Source organism: Sus scrofa, chromosome 4 (genome assembly GCF_000003025.6).
Source record: "Sus scrofa isolate TJ Tabasco breed Duroc chromosome 4, Sscrofa11.1, whole genome shotgun sequence".
Taxonomy (NCBI): Eukaryota; Metazoa; Chordata; class Mammalia; order Artiodactyla; family Suidae; genus Sus; species Sus scrofa.
The window spans coordinates 71,163,445-71,185,069 of NC_010446.5; the positions used below are offsets into that span (position 1 = coordinate 71,163,445).

Genomic DNA, 21,625 nt, shown 5'->3' on the forward strand with positions numbered 1-21,625 from the left:
ATATCTCCTGTAGGAAGCTCTGCAAAACCATCTCCATTCCTCGTATATACATTTGGAGGGAATAAGTTTTCTCTAGTGAGGTCAGCTCTTTTTTCGCTTTTTTGAGGGAGGTAGTGGTGGGGATGAGAGAGCTAGCCTTCCTGCAGGAAGCATGAATTGTCTGCTCTCTGTTGCTTAATTCAGTCCTTCTCCAATTAGGGAAAGACTAAATGTCTAGCTGTAAGGGTGCCTAATTTTGGAGGCAGGGATTAGAAAGCCCACTTAGCTGCCTTTTTAAAGCCATGCTTTTCAATTGGATTTATGAGGAATAAAGCTCATATTCAGACCTCCATCTGTCTGTTTCCTGTATTATTTTCCTGCTTAATTTTAAATGAAAAAGGGAGTGATGTCTTATTTCAAAAATGCTCTACAAAGATGCTAATATTTCTATTCATTGCATTATTAATTTTAGCAAGATAAAACAATGGGAAAAGCTTTCATTTCTGGATGTTAACTACCTTTACATTCACCTGGAGTAAATCCCCCTTGATCAGAGTATGTGATATTTAAAAAACAAACAAACAAACAAAAAAACTCAGCCATGTTGGGATATAATTCACATAGGATACAATTCATCGTTTAAAGGGTACAATTCAGTGATTGTTAGTATGTTCATAAAACCGTGCAAATATTACCCCAATCCAGTTGTAGAACATTCACATCGTTCCAAAAAGAAAATCCACACTCCTTAACACTTACTCCCATTCCTGCCTCCCCCTCCTCCAGTCTTAGGCAACCACTAATCTACTTTCTGTCTATAGACCTGCCTATGGTGGACATTTCACATCAATAGAAGCAGATAGCATGTGGTCTTTTGTGATTGGCTTATTTAACTTAGCATAGTGTTTTTGTGGCTCATCCATGTGGTAGTGTGCATCCCTACGTCATTTCTTTTTTAATACTGAATCATGTCTCATTGGATGGAAATTCATCAGCTGATGGATATTAGAGTTGTTTCTACTTCCTGGTTATTCTAAATAGAGCTGCTACGAGCATTTATGTCTAAGTTCTTCTGTAGATGCACGTATCCTTTTTCTTGGATTTATACCTAGGAGGGAAATTGTTGGTTTATATGGAAACTCTTATTTTTTGCAATCATGTGAGGGACTATCCACTGTTTTCCAAAGTAGCTGCACCATTTTACATTTCAGCCATTTATGGAGGTTTCAATTTCTTCACATCTCCACCAATGTCTGTTATTGTCTGTCTGTTTTTATTATGTCCATATTAGTAGGTGTGAATAGCTCATTGTATTTTTCACTTGAAAATAATACTTTTAATATATTAGTGAATTCATCATGCCAATATCTGATTAAGGCTTTATGGGTCTATATGTGCATCAGATATTGGTCTGTAATTTTCTTTGTATAGTCTTGGTGTCTTAGTAATAGACTAATTGAGGGAGTTGAAAAGTGGTCCTTCCTGTTCTATTTTCTGAAAGAGCCTGTGAATGATTAGTATTACTTATTTTAAAAATATTTGATGAGTTCACCAGTGGAGCTGTCTGGGCTTGGGCCTTTTCTTGTTGGGTGATTTTTATTTATTTATTTATTTTGTCTTTTTGCCATTTCTTGGGCTGCTCCCACGGCATATGGAGGTTCCCAGGCTAGGGGTCCAATCAGAGCTGTAGCTGCCAGCCTACGCCAGAGCCACAGCAACGCGGGATCTGAGCCACGTCTGCAACCTACACCACAGCTCACGGCAACGCCAGATCCTCAACCCACTGAGCAAGGCCAGGGATCGAACCCGAAACCTCATGGTTCCTAGTCGGATTCGTTAACCACTGCGCCACGACGGGAACTCCCTGGGTGCTTCTTAATTACTAATGTGTTTTATTTATTTCTTCTTGGTTGGCCTATTCAGATTTTATACCTCTTCTTGAATCAGTTTTGATAATTTGTCTATTTTATCCATAAAGTTATTCATAGTTTGCTTTCATAATCCTATAAATTTATAGCTATAAAATTTTCTATAATAACTATTGGCTGTGCTCCGTAAGTTAGATCCATGTTAGTTAGATCCATGTCAGATCCATGTCATGTTAGATCCATGTCAGTTAGATCCAGTTGGTTGCTAGTGCTGTGCTGGTGTTTATTTAAAAAAATTTTTTTTTCTTTTCTTTCTTATTTTTTTTAGGGCTGCACCTACTGCACACGGAAGTTCCAAGGCAAGGGGTCGAATCAGAGCTGTAGATTCTGCCTTCATCACAGCCACAGCAATGCTGGATCTGAGATGCATCTTCAATCTACACCACAGCTCATGGCAACACTGGGTCCTTAACCCACTGAGCAAGGCCAGGGATCAAACCCACATCCTCCTCATGGAAACTAGTCAGGCTTCATTGCTGCTGAGCCATGATGGGAACTCCCCTGCTGGTCTTTTAGATCCTTGCTGATTATCTAACAACAACTATACTGAATATTTAATACCCAACTACATTTAAAAAATTTCTATTTCTATTTTCAATTCTTTGTTTTTAGATATGTCTTTTGGTATGTATATATTGCCTTGATGTACTGAGTCCTTTATCATTATGAAATCCCTTCATTGTGTCTAACTTTATTTCTTTTCTTAAAGTCTATTTTTCTGAAATTAATTAAGACTCTACCACTCTTACTATTGCTATTTGGATGGAATCTCTTTTCCTGTTGTATTACTTTCAACTAATTTGTGTCTTTTATATATACAGGAGTTGAAACAGCACTGAAATATGTTAGCATCTATTGATAGTTTGGATGAGACTTATCACCACAAAATTGATCACTTCTTCAATTACTGCAGTTTTGATAATCAGGGCATATTACTGTGTCTACAAAATCTGGATGCTCTAAGTAGTGCCTGGTATGAATTTTTGAACTTGTTTTATTCGATTTCTTCATTAAAATTTTTATTTGTAATAAAAAGCTTTCCCTAGAAAGAAAATTTTCTATTTGATCATTGGACTAAAATGTGTATTCTTGGGGTTAGTGATGAAATCTAGGTTGAAACAATAAGAAATGAAAAAGGTGTGTTTTTGTTTTCAAGAGTGTCAATATCCTGACGTGAAAGGAATTCCCATTAAAAAGGCCAATTTATCATGGATACCCACAACTCTGCCACGGAAATACACTGAATATGTTAAAATTGCAGACAATAATGGTGTTTTCAACCATGACTTTTTATCTTTAAAGATCTTAATTCTATTTCACTGTAAAAACAGACATCACGAATTGGAAACTTGAAAATTTCATGATACGTTTAAAAAACAATCTGTGGAATTCTCCCTAAATTTTTTGATTTTTAAAATAAAAAGGATGTTAAATTTCTTGGTACTTCTTTAAAGACACTAAAGACAAAGAAGCCATCGCAGCTATTGTTCCAAACAGTCTGGGTGGGAGCAGGTTTTGTGGGAACAGACTGTTTTCTGCTGAAAGTGGATTCAGAACTGTACTCCCTTTTGACAACTGCCTTCTTCTCAGCACAAAGCCAAAGCCCACTTCCATGACAGAACTCAGGGAAGGAAGTTCTGCTTCTTTCCAGACCATAAGTGGATGGATTGATGGATGGATGGATGAATGGATGGATGGACAGATGGATGGATGACTGCAACTTTTGCTTCTTCCCAGATTAACATCTCACAGGGCAGAGGCCTTCCTAGTTTTCAAGTGGAAGTCTAAGCCTCACTGTAGCTTCACAAGGAGATGGACCCAGGTTTTGCATTAGGCATAAAAGAATCATGGCTAATCCACCTGCAACTGCTGCTAATGCAAATACAGGATTCTGTTAGCAAAGCACTAGTCAAAAAGGTCTATGATGTCCTATGAGATATGACTGTGATATGAACCAGAAGTGCTGGGTGTGAAGGAGTGAAAACTCTATGATACTCAGGAGGCAGAACTAGTGCCAAGAGATAGAAGTTCCAGTGTGATGGAGTTTGTATCTATAGACAAAAAAAATCAATTTTTTATGCTTAGAGCAGTCCAATCATGGATGGGGCTGTCTGGATGGGGAATGAGCTACATGTTCAGAGACTGCATCTCCACTCCTCAGAGATGTCACAGACTGGCACCAGCCTGTAGAAATACAGTGTGAACTGCAAGTGTGATTTTAAATTGTCTAGTAGCCAAGAGCCAGCCAGAGTCAGGCTGGTTTGGGTCTGACTTGACCCAGACCACATCTGCCTGTCTCCCTCTGTCTCTGTATGTGTCCCTCTCTTTTACAGCTGTTTTTGTCTCAAGTAGCCCCTCTCCACATGGTGGCTGCCTGTATCTGCAAATGCAGATCCTTCTAATTCAACAGTCTTGTGGGAAAGAAGTGATATTTCCTAAAAGTTGAGAACTGAGTCCTGGGCTCAGCCTCCCTCATGTGACTACGCCTGAACCCCTCCTGGGTCAGGAGAGGAACATGCTGAGGATAATTCCTGGGTCTCATGTCCAATCCTGGAGCTGGTGGATGGTGGGGTCAGGCCTGCTCTACCAGAACCCCCCTTCTCCATGCACAAGGAAAGGGTTGGGGTGTCACTCTCTAATGACAAAGCAGTTGAGGTGCTCTGATCAAAGGTTGGGGGCGTGGAGGCTGGCAAGGAAAGACAATGGATGTTTACTCTTTTTTCCTCTGTCCAGTACACATGGGACACAGAAATCTCACAATGTGAAGCTTTTGACATACATGGAATTGTGAAATAGATGAGCAAATTTTGCATATTGACTCTTTCGAACTCTAATGTCTTTCCAAAGCATATACTAAATGATACACTTATATCTATATTGCCTTTTGTTTTCTGTATGAATGCAGTATCCTCAATAAGCACAGTGGTTCTGAGAAGACATCAGATGGCCCCTCCCCAAACAATGACCATAGGGAATTGGATGAAATAATTATTTTATGTCCCAATGTATTCATAGGTAAATTAGAAATAAGAAAGTCTACTTTGTATTAGTCCTGAAAAGGTTACACAAGATAATACTTCAAAGGAGAAAGCCAGGCACATAGTATATACCCAATAAATGACAGCTATGATTTCTTTTATTATGATCATTGGCTTTAAAATCCTCTATGGCCTAGCCTTACAACACAGTCTTCTATTTATTTGGATTAGTTTAACTGATTAATTAAAAGCTGCTGTGTATCCTGAAGATTTTAATTGTTCATGTTCCACTGCCTGCATGACTTCCTGGTTATCTTTGCTACTAAGTAATAATTATGCATTGCAAATATTTGCTTGAATTTTATATAAACCAATTTTAAATGAAAGGGCTATGAACACTAATCAATTTAAATAAAGAGCACCACTTCCTCATAGCTTTCTTGCTATCAATTTTACTTTCAGTCAAATGTGAATGGCTGATACTGCACTAATTGCTTTAAACCATTATGAAATGATAATCAATTGTGAACCATTAGAATGGCAGGATTTTCCACTCTCAGAAGGCAAACCCTTTCCTTCTAGATGTTTTGACTAGGTAATATTCCAGAAATATTTCTTGAATTACTAAAACTATTTTTAAAGACCTGTGTTTGAGTCCCATTATTTCTTACATCGAGAAGAGATAAAAGCTACCAGTGGACCATGATTCCCAGACTCTGTCATCTTGGGAACTAGCAGCATCACTTACCCTACTGCTCAAATCCTTCTACAAGAACTATTGTCTAGGCATTTCTATCTCTATTGCTACCATCCAAGTCGAAGCCACCCTCTTGTCTCGTGCAGTCTGTTGGAAGAGGCTACAAATTAGTTTCTTTTCTGCCACTCATTCTCCTCTGGTCCATTCTTCAAGCCGCTCAAGATCGTGCTACTCTCCTGGCTGAAATCCAATAACATCTTCCCAGGGTCTTTTAATCTAACTCAAATTCTCTGCCAGGTCTTCTTCTTCTTCTTCTTCTTTTTTTTTTTTTTTGTCTTTTTTGCCTTTTCTAGGGCCGCTCCTGTGGCATATGGAGGTTCCCAGGCTAGGGGTTGAATCGGAGCTGTAGCCACTGGCCTACGCCACAGTCACAGCAACGTGGGATCCAAGCCGCGTCTGCAACCTACACCACAGCTCATGGCAATGCCAGATCCTTAACCCACTGAGCAAGGCCAGGGATCGAATCCATAACTTCATGGTTCCTAGTCAGATTTATTAACCACTGCATGCCATGACGGGAACTCCTACCATGTCTTCTTTAACTTCTACCAACTTCTCTGATTTCATCTTTCATCACTCTCTCCCACACTGTCTAAATTCCAGCCACATGACTCTTTGTTTCCTCTGGAATATTCTTAGACCCATACTTCAAGTGACTTCTTTGTGTCTTCACTCAAATGCCACTTCCTAGGGCAGTGCTTCTCTGGCTATTCTGATAAGTATTGACTAAACCAATCTGATCATTTATAGTCATTAAGTCCTTTTGGGGGTGTAGATATTTAGAGGAAGTCAAGGGCCAGAGTTTTTCTCTCATAAACTTGTTACCAGAGAGCAAGAAAGTCTCAGTACAAACTCTGTCAAGTACATACCAACATTTATTAGCAAATAGCACAAAACCTGTCACAAAGCCTATTCTGAAAGCTCAATGAAGTCTTTCTAGGGATCTGAAAAGCTGCTTCTGACAATATTCCAGTAGCAAGATGCAGCCATACTCTGTGTTGGAGTCAGGCAGCGGATCCCTCAAGCATCAGAACAAAGGGCTGCTGTGAATCCCAACCCCAGAGCCCTGTCCCCCAGCATATCAGGCCAGCAGACTCTCTAGATTCACACGTTCTGTGCATGCAAACAGCAGGAGTCCCTGACGAATATTTCTAGCCAATCCACGGGACTTGACAACCATTCACGTCACCAATAAAACATTTCTGGTATCAAATATGCTAAATAAACCCTTGCTGGTGTTGACTAGAGAAAAGAGGCTAAGGATTTTGACAAACTGCCCCTGACATGTGAGCTTCTGTTTGGGGTCAACCCTAAGATCAGGGTGCCTTCTGAAAGTGTGAGCCCACCAGACAGAACCACCTGTAGCCCCTCCCCCCAGCATATGTAGCAAAACAAACACATCCACAGCATGTTGTTTATGTGCTATACTGTTTCAAGGTAAATGACAGAGGGCATAATACACCCTGCCTCATCCCATCACAGCACAGTTTTTTCCCCTGCATATGACTTTTGAGTCTCTATAATCGGCTTGCTCAGTTTTGCTTACCTATATGAATGTCTCACAAAGCAGCAATGATGCAATATACCCCGACAGCCTGTTATGTCCTAGGCATGTTGCTAAGCTCTTTGGCTAAAAAAAAGCAAAAAATATTTTTTCTTTGGTATGCTAGTTCAACCCTACTAGGAGAAATAGGAAAAAAATAAATAGAAAGTAAGCGAGGGTAGAAAACAGCAGATACCAAGTGCCAGAGGCTATCTGACCTGGCCAGTTTCTGGTCACCCCCCCCCCACACACACACACACAGCAGGTTCAGAGGCTTCACGCTTCCCAGTGGTGTTGGCCAGATTCTCTGCCAGGAACTATTCTTTTACTCCCCTCCTCCAATTAAAATTAAATACGCTCAGTTTTTTTTTTTTTTTTTTTTTTTTTTTTTACTATGTGATATGTTAAATGAAACAAATGTACCCTCCATGATCCTTTATTCATTATTCCTCCGTTTTTGTAATATTATTGCAATGTTACTTGTCAATCCAGCTCAAAAGCTGAGTGTTATCTTTGGCATTTTCCTTTCCACAGCTTTCTGATCTAATTAGTGACCAAGTTCTGATTTGCTCTCTCTTTCCGTTCCTTTAGGGTCATTTCCCTCACTCAATTCTCGCTCAGGCTTCATTCTTTCTCACCTGCCTGCAAGGCTGACCTCCCAGCTTTGTGCCTCCTGAACGCAAGTCTACCACTGCTGCCTGATTCCCCTTCCCTAAGCACGTTTCTGATTACTGTACTCCTTTTTTAAATTTTTTTTTGTCTTTTTGCCATTTCTTGGGCCACTCCCATGGCATATGGAGATTCCCAGGCTAGGGGTCGAATCGGAGCTGTAGCCACTGGCCTACACCACAGCCACAGCAACACGGGATCCGAGCCGCGTCTGCAACCTACACCATAGCTCACGGCAACACCGGATCCTTAACCCACTGAGCAAGGCCAGGGATAGAACCCTCAACCTCATGGTTCCTAGTCAGATTCGTTAACTACTGAGCCATGACGGGAACTCCTACTGTACTCCCTTGATGAAGAGCATTTCATGGGTCTCTACCTTTCCTAAATGAAATATTAAAATTTAAGTTTTGACAGTTAAGACAATTCCTATATTTAGATTTTTAGAACAATCTATTCCCTGAAGGTGCTACAGAATTATGTTTGTAAAGCATTATATTGAGACATTTCCATAAAAATAAACATATATGTGAAAGCTAAAATTTCAGACAATAACTTTTATGCTTTAGTCATAAGTTGTTATTTTTGACTTTTCATCTGATACGTGGCCTGAGATGTGTCTGACTGCTGGGCAAAGAGAATATAATTTTAAAAAATCACCTTGCACCTGTATTGTTTTACAGTCTGTAGAAAAATAAATGGGTATAACCATGTCCTTATTAATAATACTGGAGTGCTAAAATTTGAGGAGCCTTCTTAGAAATCTCCAGAGACCATATCTGAAGTGGAGAATGCCAACAATCTTAATAAAACAAGTGCTATTGTTTGGTCTTGAATGCTGTAAAAATACAAGCTAAGTCCACATTTTCAAAAATTCCTTTTGGGATTCTTGTGAATTCTTTTGGATAATTTTGTCTCTAATTTTCCTTTCTCAGTCACTTATTGCAAAGAGTATTCTTGAATGAGCAAGAGAGGGTATTCTTTATCATAACAGGTAATTAGGTTTTAAAAATATTTATGTACCTAAGGAGTTCCTGTGGTGGCCCAGTGGGTTAAGAACCCGAGACAGTGTCCATGAGGATGTGAGTTCGATTCCTGGCTTTGCTCAGTGGGTTAAGGATCTGGTGTTGCCACAAGCTGAAGTGCAGGCTGCAGATGTGGCTTGGATCCAGTGTGGCTGTGGTGTAGGGCCCAGCTGCCACTCCAATTTGACCCCTAACCAGGGAAGTTCTATATGCCACAGGTGCAGCTATAAAAATATATATAAATACGTATTTTTATATTTATAAATATATATATATATATACACACATATATATTTAAATATGTATACCTAAAAATGTTAAGAGCAAGAATGGAGTCAAGATTCCTCAGGTGTCAAACTAAACTCACTTGTTTTCCCTGTCAACGTAGCTCTGCCCCCAGCTGCCCTGTGGATGTAGCCACCTCTGCCCTCCTTTGCCTCCTTCACACTCCCTCCCAAGTCTCAGCAGTGTTTTGTGATCTATCCTTGGATTTCCATTCTCCCTGATATGTCCTTACTTTCTCTTAAACCAGCATTTCTCAAAATGTTTCCTTTAGAAAATTTTGGGAGTGGAGTTAGTTTTTTAGGTGAAAAAGCATTATTTTTATTTTTTTGCTTTTTAGGGCTGTACTCGCGGCATATGGAGGTTCCCAGGCCAGGGGTAAAATCAGAGGTACAACTGCCAGCCTACAGCACAGCCACAGCAACGCAGGATCCAAGCTGCATCTGCGACCTACAACACAGGTCATGGCAATGCCGGATCCTTAACCCACTGAGGAAGGCCAGGGATTGAACCTGCGTCCTCATGGATACTAGTTGGGTTCGTTTCCGCTGAGCCAAGTCGGGAACTTCAGAAAAAGCATTTTTAACGTTTCATTTTGAAACAATTTCAGACTTATAGAAAAATTGAAAAAAATCAAAGAATTCCCATGTACTCCTCATCCAGATTCTTCAGATATTAGCATCTTTCATAGCCATAGTCCAAGGACAAAAACCGGGGAATTAATCAGTACAATAATTGGTATAATATTATCATCTAATTCAGAGGCTTTATTCAATTCCCAACAACTGCCCCACAATGATCTATTTTTTTTTTTTTTTTTGGTCTAGTGTCACAGCTTTCATTTCATTTCATGCTGCTTCATTCTTATTTCATCTGGAAGAATCCCATAGTCTTTGTTTTTCATGATTTTTTTTTTTTTAAACAGCAGGATTTCTCAGAAACTTAAATATGTTCATTTTCACTGTGAATCTCAAAGGAGTGGCTATAACATGACATCAGTCAAACTTATGTCACCATGGGATCTTTCTTGAGGCTCAATTTGCAGGAAAGAATTTCAAAGATGCCCTGGGACCTACGGACCCAGATTATTATAAGACTATCCTCAATTTGCATTCCCACTTGTGTGATCCATCCTACACACACTTATTAGAATAACTCCCCTAGTACCGATTTGTGTGTACATCATTTACTTGCTTATAAACCAAAAATGGCTTTATTTCACTGAGGGGAAAGTCCTCAAACCTTAAATTGGCATTCAAGTCTTCCCCTCCCCAAACTTTCTTTCCAGTTTAAGGCACTACATCTGTGCACCTGCTCTTTGCCAAAATGAACCACTCACTGTTCCCCTGGCTTCTTGTTTATTTTCCCACTTGTGCTGTTCCTTCTGTATGGAACACATATGAGAAGTCATCAAAGGTTCTCTTGGCTGTAGGATCCAGCTGCAGCCATGGGAACTTGAACCTCAGTTTCCTTTGAGCTTGCCTTTGACTAGTTGTAATAGGAATCAAAACCCGTGCCCGGACCTCTTTTTTTTTGGCCAAGGCGGCTCTCTTTCCTGGGACTGTGAACTCCAGGAGCTTCTTTGCCTTCTTGATAGGATCGTCAAGCTACTGCTTGTTTTTGCTCTGCTGAATGCCTCCCTTTTTTGAACATTGTCATGTGCTTTAATATGTTGTTTTCATGTATCCCAAGAAGTAATTGCTTTCATTTTCAGAATTCTTAATTCTCTCCATGGTGGCACAAATGGAAGAGTCTGGAAGCCCATGGTGATGTCCTCAAAATGTTAAAGTCTGGTCCTTAAAAAAAGAAAAAGTTCACTTCCAAGAGTGAAATTTTTTGCAGGGAGGTGGAGGCTAAACATCACAGCTCCCCCAAACACTATTTATTTCCTCTGTGAGCCCAGGTTACACTTAGAATCGGAACTGTGTATTGATGAGCATAAAACTATATTTCAGGTTATCTACAAGAACTGTACTATGATTCTAAAATACCAGTGATTTCTACTGTGACTATCACAGATTCTGCTATTTCTACCATGATTAGTTGTTGCCTGTATTCATGACGGAAAGAACTGTTCAATTTCACTTAGAGAATAACCAAAAAAAAAAAAAAAGATGCAATTTCCCCCATCATTTAAAAAAATCTGAATTGTGGAATTTTCATTTTCTGTTCTTTACAGTCCTTTAATTGCCTGCCTCATCTCCTCTGGTATGATGGACAGAACAATAGCAACTGCAGGCTGCTTTAGTTTATCTCCATCCTCTCATCCCCAAAGCTCTTAGAACAGTGCTTTATTTAGCGTAGAGGCTTACTGAGTATGATTTTTTAAAATCTATTACTCAATTTATTACACTTATAGTTGTACAATGATCATCACAACCCAATTTTATAACGTTTACATCCCAAACCCCCAGCATTCCCCCACCCCCCAACCTCTCTCCTTTGGAAACCATAAGTTTTTCAAAGTCTGTGAGTCAGTATCTGTTCTGCAAGGAAGTTCAGTCTGTCCTTTTTTCAGATTCCACATGTCAGTGATAGCATTTGATGTTGGTGTCTCATTGTATGGCTCATTTCACTTAGCATAATAATTTCTAGGTCCATCCATGTTGCTAAAAATTCTGTTATTTTGTTTCTTTTAATGGCTGAGTAATATTACATTGCATATATGTACTACATCTTCTTGATCCATTCCTCTGTTGATGGACATTTAGGTTGTTTCCATGTCTTGGCTATTGTACATGGTGCTGCAATGAACATCGGAGTACATGTGTCTTTGCGAGTCATGGTTTTCTCTAGATAGATACCCAGGAGTGGGATTGCTGGATCCAATGGTAGTTCTATTTTTAGTTTTCTGAACAATCTCCATACTGTTTTCCACAGTGGTTGCAACAATTTACAATCCCAGCAACAGTGTACTAGGGTTCCTTTTTCTCCACACCCTCTCCAGCACTTACTGTTTGTAGACTTTTTGATGATGGCCATTCTGACTGGAGTAAGATGGTACCTCATAGTGGTTTTGATTTGCATTTCTCTAATAATGAGTGATATTGACTATCATTTCATGTGCTTCTTGGCCATCTATATGTCTTCTTTGGAGAGTTGTCTGTTTAGAACTTCTGCCCATTTTTTGATGGGGTTTTTTTTTTTGGTATGGAGCTGCAGAAAGTGTTTATAAATTTTGGAGATTAATCCCTTGTCAGTCGATTCACTTGCAAAGATTTCCTCTCACTCTGTGGGTTGTCTTTTTTTGTTGTTTAGGGTTTCCTTTGCTGTGCAGAAACATTGAAGTTTCATTAAGTCCCATTTGTTTATTTTTGGCTTTACTGTCATTACTCTAAGAGGTGGATCTGAGAAGATGTTGTTGTCGTTTATGTCAGAGAGTGTTTGGCCTATGTTTTCCTCCAAGAGTTTTATAGTATCTGGACTTATATCTAGGTCTTTGATCCATTTTGAGTTTATGTTTGTGTATGGTTTTAGGAATTGTTCTAATTTCATTCTTTTCCATGTGGCTGTCCAGTTTTCCCAGCACCACTTATTGAACAGGCTGTCTTTTCTCCATTGTATATTCTTGCCTTCTTTGTCATAGATTAGTTGGTTGTAGGTGCGTGGGTTTAATTCTGGGCTTTCTATCCTGTTCCACTGATCTATATTTCTGTCTTTGGGCCAGTATCATATGGTTTTGATGACTGTTGCTTTGTAGTATGGTCAGAATTCAGGGAGCCTGATTCCTCCAGCTCCATTTTTCTTTTTCAGGATGTCTTTGGCTATTCTGGGTCTTTTGTGCTTCCAAACAAACTTTAAAATATTTTGTTCAAGTTCTGTGAAAAATGTCCTTGGTAATTTGATAGGGATTGCATTGAATCTGTAGATTGCCTTGGGTAGTATAGTCATTTTGATAATATTGACTCTTCCAATCCAAGAGCATGAGATGTCTTTCCATCTATTTGTGTCATCTTTGATTTATTTCATCAGTGTCTTATAGTTTTCAGAGTACAGGTCTTTTGTCTCTTTGGGTAAGTTTACTCCTAGGTATTTTATTCTTTTGGATGTGATGGTAAATGGGATTTCTTCCCAAATTTCTCTTTCTGATCTCTCACTGTTAGTATATAGAAATGCACTTGATTTCTGTATTAATTTTGTATCCTGTGACTTTGCCAGATTTGTGGATGAGCTCTAACAGTTTTCTGGTAGAGTCTTTAGGATTCTCTACGTATAGTATCATGTCATCTGCAAATAGTGATAGTTTTACTTCTTCCTTTCCAATTTGGATTCCTTTTATTTCTTTTACTTCTCTGGTTGCTGTGGCTAGGACTTCCAAAACTATGTTGAAGAGTAGTGGCAAGAGCAGACATCCTTGTCTTTTTCCTGATCTCAGTGGGAATTCTTTCAGTTTTTCACCATTGAGAATGATGTTAGCTGTGGGTTTGTCATATACGGCCTTTTTTATGTTGTGCTATGCCCACTTTATGAAGGTTTTTTGTTTGTTTGTTTTTGTTTTTAATCAGAAATGGGTGTTGGATTTTTTCAAAGGCTTTTTTTCTGCATCTATTGAGAGGATCATATGGTTTTTATTCTTCAGTTTGTTAATGTGGTGTATCACACTGATTGATTTGTGGATATTGAAGAACCCTTGCATCCCTGGGATAAATCCCACTTGATCATGACGTACAATCCTTTTAATGTATTGTTGGATGCGGTTTGCTAGTATTTTGTTGAGAATCTTTGTATCTATGTTCATCAGTGAACTTGGCCCGTAATTTTCTTTTTTTGTGGTATCTTTGTCTGGTTTTCATATCAGGGCGATGGTGGCCTCATAGAATGAGTTTGGGAGTATCCCCTCCTCTGCAATTTTTTGGAATAGTTTCAGAAGGATAGGTATTAGCTCTTCTCTAAATGTTTGATAGAATTTGCCTGTGAAGCCATCTGGTCCTGGACTTTTGTTTGTTGGAAGTTTTTTAATCACAGTTTTAATTTCAGTGTGCAGGCATCAGTCCCTCCCATCAGGAAGCCTACAGCAAGCCCCCATACCAACTTCAGCCACAAGGGGGGCAGACGCCAGAAGTAAGAGAGGCTACAACTCTATTATCTGTAAAAGGGTCACCACGCCAAAAACGTATAAAAATGAAAAGACAGAGAACTATAACTCAGATAAGGGAGAAAGAAAAAACCCCAGAAAAACAGCCGAGTATGATTTTTTGAACGAATGATAGATACACTACCTGTTTTCGTTTAGGCAGAATACAAAAAGTGACATGAGATTTTCTTTATAGAACTTATATGCAATTTGGTCTTCTAAAGGAAGAGGGTAAATGCTTTTGAATTAACTTTTGTTATTATGAAAACCCATTTTTTTTTCAACCCAATAATTATTCCTACCTAGGGCTAAAGATGAAACCTCTGTAATGTTTGAAGACATTAAATTACCCTAAGTAAAGCATTACTAAAATTAACTTTCTTGTTTCTAATATCTCCATAAGCCTACAGCCACAACGTTTGTCTTGATTAATTATTAAACATCTCAGATTTCCTATATTAATGGTTTTGTGCTAGACATGATTTCTAATTAAACTTTGCATTTCTCTGATGAAATCGTATTTAAGTCTACCAAATGTCATAAGTCACTTTTGCATTTAATAATCCATGTTTGGCAGATTATTTGAAACTAGTAGAGCAGTAATAATTTATGAAGACCTAAAAAACATGTCTGGGATAATCATGAGCATTTGGGCCTCAGGAGACTAAATTCTGTTGTTTGGAAATTATATGCATTTATGGTTGGAAACATAAATGTCTGTGATGACTGATTAACATACAGAATAAAATCCAATCATACATATACTATTAAGGAGAATGTTGTGGTAGAAGAGGAAAATGAATTTAAAAGTTAGATTTATATAAGACCAAACAACTAATAAAAGCTGGGAATTCCTTCTGAGACCTGGATGTTTCCAAACCATGGATATAAATGTAGACAAAAGAGATGTGAATTGTCTAAAATCCATGTAGGGTTTTCTCCATGGGCAGGTGAGGGCTTTCTACATTTGAATTATAAATCTGAAATTTTTGCTAAGTACTTCAGACAAAAGTATTAAAAGTAAATATATGATAGAATGCTATTCAGCCATAAAAAGGAACGTGATTCTGATACATGCTATATGGGTGAACTTTGAAGACATGCTAAGTGACTGAAGTCAGGCACAAAAACCCCATATATAATGTAATTTCATTTTTATGGAATGTCCAGAATAGACAAATCTAAAGAGATAGAAAGTAGATTAGTATTTGCTTAGGGTTGAAAAGAAAGAGAAGGTAGGTAGTGTTACTTAAAGCATGTAAGTTTTTTTTTTTGAAGGTGATAAATATCTTCTAAAATTGACTATGGTGGTGGTTTCACATATCTGTGAATACACTACAAACAACTGAATTGTACACTTTAAAGGGGTGAATTGTATGGTATGTGAATTATATCTCAAGAAACCTATAAAAATGTATGTACATTTCAAAGACAGAGAGTCCAGGGCATCAACATGAATACTGAGAAAGAAATGACTTAAAATCACAGGTCACCAAACAAACACTCTCAAATCCAAACAATTTTAATGACCAGGTATACACCGATTCCTGAACATAAAGCTCTCCACAAAGCCTTTTCAGTATTGTTGACACGCCAGGACTTCTCTGACAATCATAAGCCCTTTTCAAAATTTTGATGGTCCGATAAATGATTCCTTTATAGAACTTTATATAAAAACTGTTGATTCAGTTTTCTGAGGATGAAACTGAATACAGAGACCAGAAGTGCTGAGGAAGACTAATGATCTTAATACTTCATACTTTTAGGTAGCACTTAGAATTGTTCTAAATTTGACAGAGGCAGAAATCATCCATTTCATATAAAAGTGGGTTGTCTGGGATAGGACGAATGTGGGAAGAATTACGGGCAGGAGAGGTTGACCATAATTTCCTTCCTTTTACTAGCACTTTAAAAGCCCCAGCAAGCAAGCAAAATAAAAATGAGTCTGATACACTTAGCATCTTAGAAGTGTTGGAATCCTCCAGTTTTCCCCAATGACAAAAAGGTGGTAATAACATGGTTCTAAGGCACAAGAAAACAGGTTGAACTATTCACTCCACAAATCTCTTAACTATCAGATAATTATTAATTGCTCTCTATTACTTTCGAATACTGCCATGTAAAAGCCATCAACACAGCAGATTTCCAGCCTTAACCGTCCCGACAGAGGTTACCACGGACCTAAGCTAAGGGTCATAAGGAAATTGGAGGCTCTCTTTGCAGTATTATGAGGACCAGGAACTCTGGAGACCATGTGCCTGGGTGTCTGGTCCAGCTTCTCTCACTCGCAAGCTGTGTGACTTTGGGCAAGTTACTTAAGCTCTCTGTGTGTCTCAGTTTCACAATGGAAAAAAAAATACAATAATACCTATGTCTCGGGTCATTGTGAGGATTAAAGGAGTTCATATTTGCAAAGCACTCAGAATAGCTCCAAGTACATATTAACAGTTTGTTAAATAAATTAAATATTAACTCAGAAATAAGACCCCAAATAAATCCACTTTTAGTTATCTTTACATTTTGGAGGAGTACAATTGATAGCAATTGGAACTCATTTCAAAAACTTATTTTCTGACTTCTGTTCTTACATTCTGTGAACATTTGTTACTGAATTAGTAACAATATTATCAGTGACTGTGTCATTTACTCTAAGCAGATGGAACAGATATTTACGCAGCCTTTTGAGGATAAAGATTCCACAGGATACTTTGTGGTCTAATGATACTGTTCACCCTTCCCTATTGAGTTTTAATTTATCTTTAAGCTGAATATGTCTGATATGAAGGACAGAGAACAGTGATGAAGGCTGATGATGGGGCTGAAGAGACACAATGCAAAGAACCCAGGGAAGACAGAAAACCCATTCTCAGGGCCTCTGATTCCCAGCTTGACCATGATGACAGCCTCCAAAGATGTTAAAGAATGAGACCCAACACCTATCAGATATGGAGGAGAATATCTGACAGTAAGGATTCAAAACAATACGTACATGCAAAATCAGCTCCAAAGAGTTGTAGATCAGGTGAGTCTCAAGAGAGGTAGATAAGGTGCGTTTTCAAGGTTTAGAGATTAGAATTTCCTACCAGTTATAAAAATGAGCTCCTTTAAAACAGGCATATCTTGTTTAATAGTTAACATTAGTATATGGATCTGTTTACCCATGAATCATTAATCCTGAAAATTAAAAATAGCCTTATAAAAAAAACCAATCACGATATCTCTTCCACTCTTCTACATAAATTTGCAATAAGACACATGAATTATTATTGAGAATGTGATACAAACTTAAAAACAATTTTGGGGAAAACACATGCTTAATTCCACACCTTTTTTTTTGTATCTTACCTCACCTCCTTGACTGCATATTCAAATCATAAGTACCTTTCCATGTCTTCTATATGATCTTTAAAATTAACATCGTTATTGCTCCATCTAATTGTTAGTACACTGTAAACTTTTATACTATGTCTTTAATAGTATATGCTTAGACATCATTAGGTTTTCTATCACAAATAACAGTAAAAAAAATAACAATCTTTTCTTTTTTTCTTTCTTTCTTTTTTTTTTTTTTTTGCTTTTTAGGGCCACACCTTCGGCATATGGAGGTTCCCAGCCTAGGGGTCTAATCAGAGCTACAGCTGGCCTATGCCACAGCCACGGCAACGTGGAATCCAAGCCACATCAGCAGCCTATACCATAGCTCACAACAACGTTAGATCCTTAACCCACTGAGGGAGGCCAGGGATGGAAGCTGAAACCTCATGGTTCCTAGATGGATTTGTTTCTGCTGTGCCACGATGGGAATTCCTAAAAAGAACAACCTAACTGGAGCTGCAGCTGTCAGCCTATGTCACAGCCACAGAAACCCTGGTCTTGAGCCACTTCTGCAACCTATGCTGTAGCTTGCACAACACCAGATTCTTAAGCCACTGAGCAAGGCCAGGAATCAAATCTGCATCCTCATTTTGGGGTTCTTAATCCACTGAGCCACAATGGGAACTCTGTCCCAGGAGAGCTGTGGGTGGAAAGGTTATTTTTTTTACTGTTATTTGTGATAGAAAACCTAATTATGTCTAAGCATATACTATTAAAGACATAGTATAAAAGTTTACAGTGTACTAATGATTAGATAGAGCTGTGGGTAGAAAGGAATAACCCTGGCCAATGTCAGGTGAAGCTGAACTATCCCACTGAGGCCCATACACATGGATATTGTTTTAAAGAATTACAGTTTGGAGTGTTTTGTTACACAGCAGTAGATAATGGATACAGTAAGTGTTAGCAAGGACTACTGAAGTTCTTTCTAGAAATAATTCCCAGGTACATTCTTCATTGACATACAGTTCTTATACTTCTGTCATCTATTTATTTATTATTGAGGCTGTAGCTCTTAATCTGACACTAACCCTAACCAGCTGGATAGAAGAACTGGTTGGTTATGCAAAGAGCATTGTGAAGACGGCTTTATTGTCAAGTTCTCGTTGGATCTCAAAGAAACAGCCCTCTTGAGGATGGCATATGTCTCAAATTAATTCCACGCCACAGTTGCACAAACTGTGGGTGGCATAGTCTAGTGGAAGGAAAATATCCTGATGGAATTCCCAGCTCAGAAACTTTCCGTGGTCCAATCAAGCCCTCTCCTCTCGCTGCTGCTCTGCATGGAATCGTATCCTCACAACGAATTGTAGGCACGAAAATGAGTCTCTGGAGGAATTTGTTTTCTTAAGGAATAAGCATGTGAAACATGAGGTTTATTTGACTGAGAAAGCCACTGAGTGTGTTTCCACCCCCTTCTCTCTCTGAACGTTAGTGGAAGAATGCATTAGAAGCAGTAAGCAGCAGAAGCCTATTGGGAAAAGAGAGGGGCTCACGGGCAGCAAATAGACAATTACTACTGCGGACAGGGCTACTGTTCCCCCGAATTGTGTGCACTGTATCTCCGGAGAGAAACTACAGCAACGAGCTGGTTCTAAAAACAGTGTCTGGATATCAAAAGGAAGAGATGTAACCTGCCATTCAGCATAACTATAGTGTTAGCGTAACTGCTGCAAATTCCTCCGTTTAAAGGACGTTCTCTGTGTGCTTATCTACAGCATGACCTACCTGGGGGTGTGGTGGAAGGTCTAGATAGAAAGTGCCATTAAGGAGAGTCCTGATCGGACAAGGACGCCAACGCGGTACTTACCGAGAGCAGTATTTGGACGGCGCTGTGGATGACCTCCAGGTACTGGAAGTCCACCATGCAGCCTGTGACGGAGACGTAGGTGTAATCGTCCATCACGCCGGGGGCCGATGGGGGCAGCACCCTTCGGACACAGCCAGGCCCATGTTCCCGCCACCAGGACCGGTGTACAGAGATGTTGAATGTCATTAGGTCAGTATCCTAGGTGGGCAGGAGACGAGAGAGAGAGAGAGAGACGACCATCATATCACATCACGTCTTTGACTTTCACCTTCAGAAGGAGTCGGGATGAATGAAATTGTTGAAAGGGTTTCTTTTTTTTTTTTCTTTTTTGACTTTTTAGGGCCGTACCTGTGGCATATGGAGGTTCCCAGGTTAGGGGTCCAAGCCTATGCCACAGCCACAGCAACCACTGGATCCAAGCCGTGTCTATGACTTACACCACAGCTCATGGCAACCCTGGATCCTTAACCCACTGAGTGAGGCCAGAGATCAAACCTGCGTCCTCCTGGATGCTAGTTGAGTTCATTAATTGCTGAGTCATCACGGAAACTCCCCTGAAATGGTTTCAATTTCAGGTAAACAGTGACACAAGACAAAGCCAACAATGGCTCCCTGTGGCTCAATGGCTCATTTTTCACGTGGGTTGTAATTACTCAATGTAGAGGTAGACTTCTTTGACTAATAATATTTTAAGGTTAGTATACATTAAAAATGTCCAGAGATGATATGTTCATTTAAAAATTCATAGCTTTATTTAAAAATTATTTTGTCCACATTGACATCCGTATTTTCCTGTTGCTCTGTTGCTACTGACCCCACCATCAAAGGCTCCCATTTATTGAGAGGTTTTTCACCTGCTGGACATTGTTCTCAGCATGTACCAAATATTATGTGTTCCTGCAGGTGCTATCATCATCCTAATGTACATAGCTTGAATAATGGTACTCCCAAAATACATTTGTGTCCTACTCCCGAGAACTGGTGAATTTTACCTTACATGGTAAGAAAGGACTTTGCAGATGTGATTACATTAAGGATCGAGAGATGGAGGAATTATCCTGAGTTATCTGAGTGGGCCCTAAATACAATCGTATGTCTCCTTATAAGAGGGAGGCAGAGGGAAATGAGATACAGGGGAAAACAGAAGGCAGTATGACCACGTGATATGGCCGCAAACCCAGGAATGTTGGCAGCCGCTGGAAGCTACAAGAGACAAGAAAAGATTCTCCCTAAAACTCCAAGGAGAACATGGCTTTGCCAACATCGTGATTTCAGCCCATGAAACTGAGTTCAGACTTCTGACCTCCAGAACTATGAGATTATGCATTTCTGTCTTTTAAGACACCAGGTTGGTGGTACTTGTTATACAGCGATCATAAAAAGAAACTAAAACAGATGAGGAAAGTAAGTCAGAGAAAGTTAAGTAAATTGCCCGAGTTAATAAATAAATGAAAATAACTGCCTGTTTAGTGGTAGACACAGAACTCGATCTATGCAGTCTGCGCTTCTAGCGATGAGGTGGTATATCCTATGACCAGCGCGGTTCCCCTGGCCAGCCCCTTACAATGCCTCATCCCTGAAGGGAGCTAGATGCTTTCTCAGTTGTTTGAAAAAGATGCCACCACCACTGAGCAAAAGAACAAACAAGGCAGTCCCCTACTTTTATCCATCAATATAGGCTTTCAGAGCTCTTACCAGAGACACCAGGGCAAGTGTTTAATCTCCAAAAGCTGCCCTTTAGTACCTGTGGAGTGTCAGTAATGAAGGATGACTGCTCCATCAGTCATGGTTATGATGCTCTTGTCATAAACAATAGTTTGAAAGAGGAGATGTGTAGCCAGACTCGCAACTCCCAGATAAACTAGAGATTAGAGCTGCCTGTGTGGAGGAGGGAGGGCGAGGGGTGATGATGGAGCAAGAGAAAAGGCGCCGGGGACAGAGACCATGGGACCAGGATTTTGGCTCCGCACGGAGCCGAGGGCCCAGGAGCAGGGCAGCTGGACTAGTTCCCAGCCTCCACTCAGCAGGTTTATGGTCCCTGGTGCAGGGTGGTGTGTTGAGCGGGTACCAGCCCAGGGGCCCAGGGGCCCAGGGGCTGCCCACTAATTGTGCATCCCAGTTTTCCTTGGAGGACAGACTCCACTTCCATGGCGTAGGACACTCCAAAGTACCAGCAGCTGGGTTTGGCACTCTAAAATTTAGGGG

General features: G+C 39.6%; 1 protein-coding gene across 4 annotated transcripts in view; it reads right to left on the bottom strand.

The window, feature by feature from the left end:
• Positions 1–21,625, bottom strand: part of NKAIN3 (sodium/potassium transporting ATPase interacting 3) — a 567,854-nt gene that overhangs the window by 122,799 nt on the left and 423,430 nt on the right. For 2 of the 4 annotated variants that reach the window (XR_002343291.1, XR_002343290.1), the window contains exons 4-5: positions 19,421–19,618; positions 7,189–7,272 (exon numbers count right to left, since the gene is read on the bottom strand). Coding sequence is in view for 2 of the 4 variants with exons in the window: in XM_021089314.1 (XP_020944973.1) it covers positions 19,421–19,618 (198 nt within the window). In the remaining 2 variants the exon portion in view is untranslated. The remainder of the gene's footprint in view (positions 1–7,188; positions 7,273–19,420; positions 19,619–21,625) is intronic. The other 2 variants (XM_021089314.1, XM_021089313.1) reach the window with 1 other exon arrangement.